Source organism: Verticillium alfalfae, genomic scaffold (assembly GCF_000150825.1).
Source record: "Verticillium alfalfae VaMs.102 supercont1.10 genomic scaffold, whole genome shotgun sequence".
NCBI classification, from domain to species: domain Eukaryota; kingdom Fungi; phylum Ascomycota; class Sordariomycetes; order Glomerellales; family Plectosphaerellaceae; genus Verticillium; species Verticillium alfalfae.
In genome coordinates, this window is record NW_003315029.1 from 1,182,130 (window position 1) to 1,185,956 (window position 3,827).

Below are 3,827 nucleotides of genomic sequence, written 5' to 3' on the forward strand. Positions count from 1 at the left end.
TCTCCCACGCCGGCCCCCGCGCCGGCGACCGCGCCCGTGCCACCCGCCGCTGCAGCTCCCCCAGCGCCTCCGATGACGCTGGTGCTGCGCCGTGCAGCCTCCCCCCGCGAAGAAGAGCAGGACAAACACACCATGGACGCCCGCGGAGGAGCCACGCCTCAAGCAAGATGCGAGATGCCGGCAACAGCTGGGGCTGAGATTGCCAAGGTTTGTCACAGTCCACCCGAGTAAAGTTTGCCATCCAGGCACTGACCGTGTATACTTCTAGACCTTCCCCACTCGCACCAAGGGCAGTGTCAAGAAGCACTGGTACAAGGACATGCACTACGCCGAGTTTGCCGAGGACGAGGTTTGTTATGCACATGCTGACGTCTCGCTCCGCGCATCGCTAACTGTCACCAGAGCCAAGCTCTCCTCAACGCCATCAAGGAGTACGAGAGCAACAAGTGGAAGGTCATTGGGCAGAAGGTCGGCAAGCCGGCCAAGGCCTGCGAGCAATACGCCAAAGAGCACTTCCCAGGTATGCCTCAGCTTGGCATTAACAAAAAGCCTTGATGAGAACTTCAACATACTAAGCCATTCGCCGGTAGATCTCGGCGCGAAGAACACACGGTAAACTGTTACGACCTTCAGAAGATCGGAGTCGGCCAGGGCCTCAAGACTGCGCCTACCCGACATGGCAGTCATGGCGTGTGTTGCTACGCTGTAGCACACACTCGTTGGAATCTGAGGGTACAAAGGTTTCCGGCTGTTCGTTTGGAGTGTCGGACTTGTGTGTTTCGCGGTAGCGAATCCAACGCTTCGGCTTGGCTCCTGTCGGCCTGGCCCCACCACTCTCCGTCTCGATTATGGATGGGTCTTTCATCAGGGATATTGTTGCTTTCTTTTGCTTATTTGGCACGACCATGTCATGCTTGTTTCTCTCGAGGTCTGGGTCGGATGGCGTGAATGGGCAGGTCACAGGCTGTGGCCAGGGCTGGAATCGTGTTTCGGTGCCTCCATGAATTCGAGTCTGCCAACGGTCTTCTTTGACCGGAGGCGGTCTCACGTGGTCGGGCTGCTGATCATTTTTATTGTTTTTCTTTCACGGGTGCAGGTTGGGCTATTGTCGTGATGGTGGAGGGAGGCGAACTTTCGATTCAAGGAGCTTATACCCTTAATGATTTGCGATATTCTATTGCTGTAGCTACACCTTGTGACGGGCATATCAAATGTGTGATGCCAATGCCTGTACCTGTCTCGTCTGGCATGTGTGGAATTGCGCTTCATTGTGCGTGTTGTGGAGAGACCGGCGAGCCTGCGGATACATATATCTGCTTCTTGGCGAAGAATTTTGGCTCGCTCACGGCCATGCATTACGCCTGTTCGCCCATGTTCCTGGGCTGACTTTGGCTGACAGGCACGAGCTTGACGTTCCATTGTCCGGGTTGCTGACCAGGTCGGTTGACGGCATTGTGCGTCGGATTCGCTGTTCGCCCTGCCTAGCCGCAGCCAATCCCGCGCGCTGACGAGACGCCACTCATCAGACAGGAACCAGACTGGGGAAATTGGGTTGGCTGGCCTGGCATGCATAACTTCCACCAGCCATACGTGCATAAAATGTTTGGTCTCCACTGGATATGCATCGTCCTGCCGTTTCAACGTTACGGTGGCCCAACGGCGGGTGTGGAGGCCCTGATGCGTAGAGCCGCGTTGATTAAGACATCAGTGTAAGGGCCTGCGCATGGAGCCTTTTGGGTATCGTTTTGAAAGATCAAATCGGTTGGACACGGTCTGTATGCCGGCGTTTACTAGGTAGAGGTGTCGGATGACGGTCTTTGTGCTTAGGTTTTGTTCCTTCTTACATGGTGCCGATTGCATCGAGAAACGGACAGCTTAGCTGCCATTCGTGGGGCGGTCTCCTCTGAGAGAAAACATTGACTTGACTTAAGAGTTTCGAGGTTTCATGCGAGGCGCCATGCGGGTTCGCCATAGGCCTGGGGACAGACTTCCTCCAACACTGGCGGATATCCAGGCGATAGCTTAAATGCTTTATATCCTACAGAACTCGCCGTACATCTTAGCCCAAGCAGAGACGCGCTCTGCGGCTGGATATTGCCCTTTCTGGCTACCTTTGACCAGATTTGTTGGAATCCTTCTGGGGCTGTACTGGGATAACAAAATATTTAGATGAATCTGTTACGGGCGAAAGCTCGGCTGTGAGGCCTGTAGGATCATTGTTATTAGCTCTGACAGATACACCCAGGTGGCCAGGGCCAAGGAGGCGATGGTAGGTGGACAATGAAGGCATCCTAAGCACTGAAACGCTGTACTAGGAAAGCACACGTGGGTACTCATTTCTTCTGTATATAATTGAATCGAAGGACCGACAGAACGGTTACACAAAAAAAAGGCCTACCCGCTGCTCACCATCGGATCCGATGGGCCTGGAACTTGCAAAAAACATTAACAAGTGGAGACCATTGGGATCAGGGAGACAAACTCAAATTTGAAGATAGGAATAGATATAGGATATAGTAGTATCAGTGACCAAGCGGATACATATACGTATCTATATTTGCGCTCTGGTGGTCAGTACTTTGATGGAGCAGTGTTGTTGGTCTGTTTCGACAGACGAAGCATTGCTGTGAAAGAACAGCGTGTTCGTGCTGCCATTGCACGCGGATGACTACCTGGAAGCAATGCCTCATGTTGAATCTTCAATTGCATGTACAGAACACTGCGGCGTGTTGCTTTCCATCTAATTGACGGCGATGGCACGCGACGCGCTGCAACCCGCAACAGCGATGGCGTCCTTGACGGATAGCTACAGCCCTCTGAGATGACTGGAGTGGGCGCATTTTCCCCACAAGTGTCACGCAGCATTGCACAAAACTGTACTGTACGTGTGCGGTATGGGGCTCGTCTAAAGTGTGGCTCACAACGGCCAGAGCAAAGCGGCGAGGACGCTGTGCAGTCGGTTACCTTAGGTGTGCTACCGCCCCCTGGCCCTAGTCACCAAGCCAGGGTGCCCGTCTTCGCCCCGGGCCCATCTCGCGCCATTCCCGAAAGGGGCAAAAACTCCAGCAAAAGACGTCCCCCAGTGCACATCACCATTGGCACTGCAGTCCACCAGGCCGCCGATGCCCCCCCCTTCTTTTGCCCATTTTGCTCGTTAGCGTCTTTCCGCGCCCCAGAGCTGGACTGGATGGGTTGGCAGGATGGGCACCTCCCAGTTGTGTTCTCCGAGGGGGTGGATGTGAATTCCGTCGTCCGCTCCCTCTCACCTGCCCATTTCTCCCTTCCCACTCCTACTCCAGACTAGGCGTCGACTTCCCACGTTTTCTTCGAGTCCTGTCAGAGTCAGCATTATCAACAGGTCGTCACTCGTTTCAGACCGAATTTCTTCTCCTCCCTCGCTCCTCGTGGATATATTCCTTTTCTTCGACATCTTTTGCAGGATTCCCCACCATCCGCCTGTCTCAGCTGTACAACCATCTTGTACCTGTCTTCCCCGGATCGCTACGCGCCATCAGCCCGCGACCTGCAAGCCTCAACGCATGAACGTCATACAGATCTAAGCCCCAAGGTACAAACCCTCGGGACGATACGGCAGCTTGCGTTGCACGCCCTTCGGTCGTCGAACGCTTGTCTCAGAAGCTTTTGAAAACACGGCTTTCGAGCCAAGTCTTTGGGGTCCGCAACAGTCGAGACGCTCGATCGCAGTCTCCCTTCTAGGCGGGGCTGTAATTGTCTCAGCATTCCAGGCATTTCATCTGGGTCTCCTCGCATACCATTGACAAGCGCCTGTGCTTGATCAATGGCCGTCGTCCCAACATCTTCAGTCG

At 54.3% G+C, this 3,827-nt stretch overlaps 1 protein-coding gene across 1 annotated transcript; it reads left to right on the forward strand.

Annotated features, from left to right (window-relative positions):
- Positions 1 to 132: 132 nt before the first annotated feature.
- VDBG_07808 (conserved hypothetical protein) lies at positions 133 to 555 on the forward strand (the record flags this gene model as incomplete). Its single annotated transcript, XM_003002303.1, has 3 exons — positions 133 to 207; positions 269 to 349; positions 403 to 555. 3 exons carry the CDS (start codon positions 133 to 135, stop codon positions 553 to 555), a joined length of 309 nt encoding a protein of 102 aa, XP_003002349.1.
- Between the last annotated feature and the right edge of the window lie 3,272 nt (positions 556 to 3,827).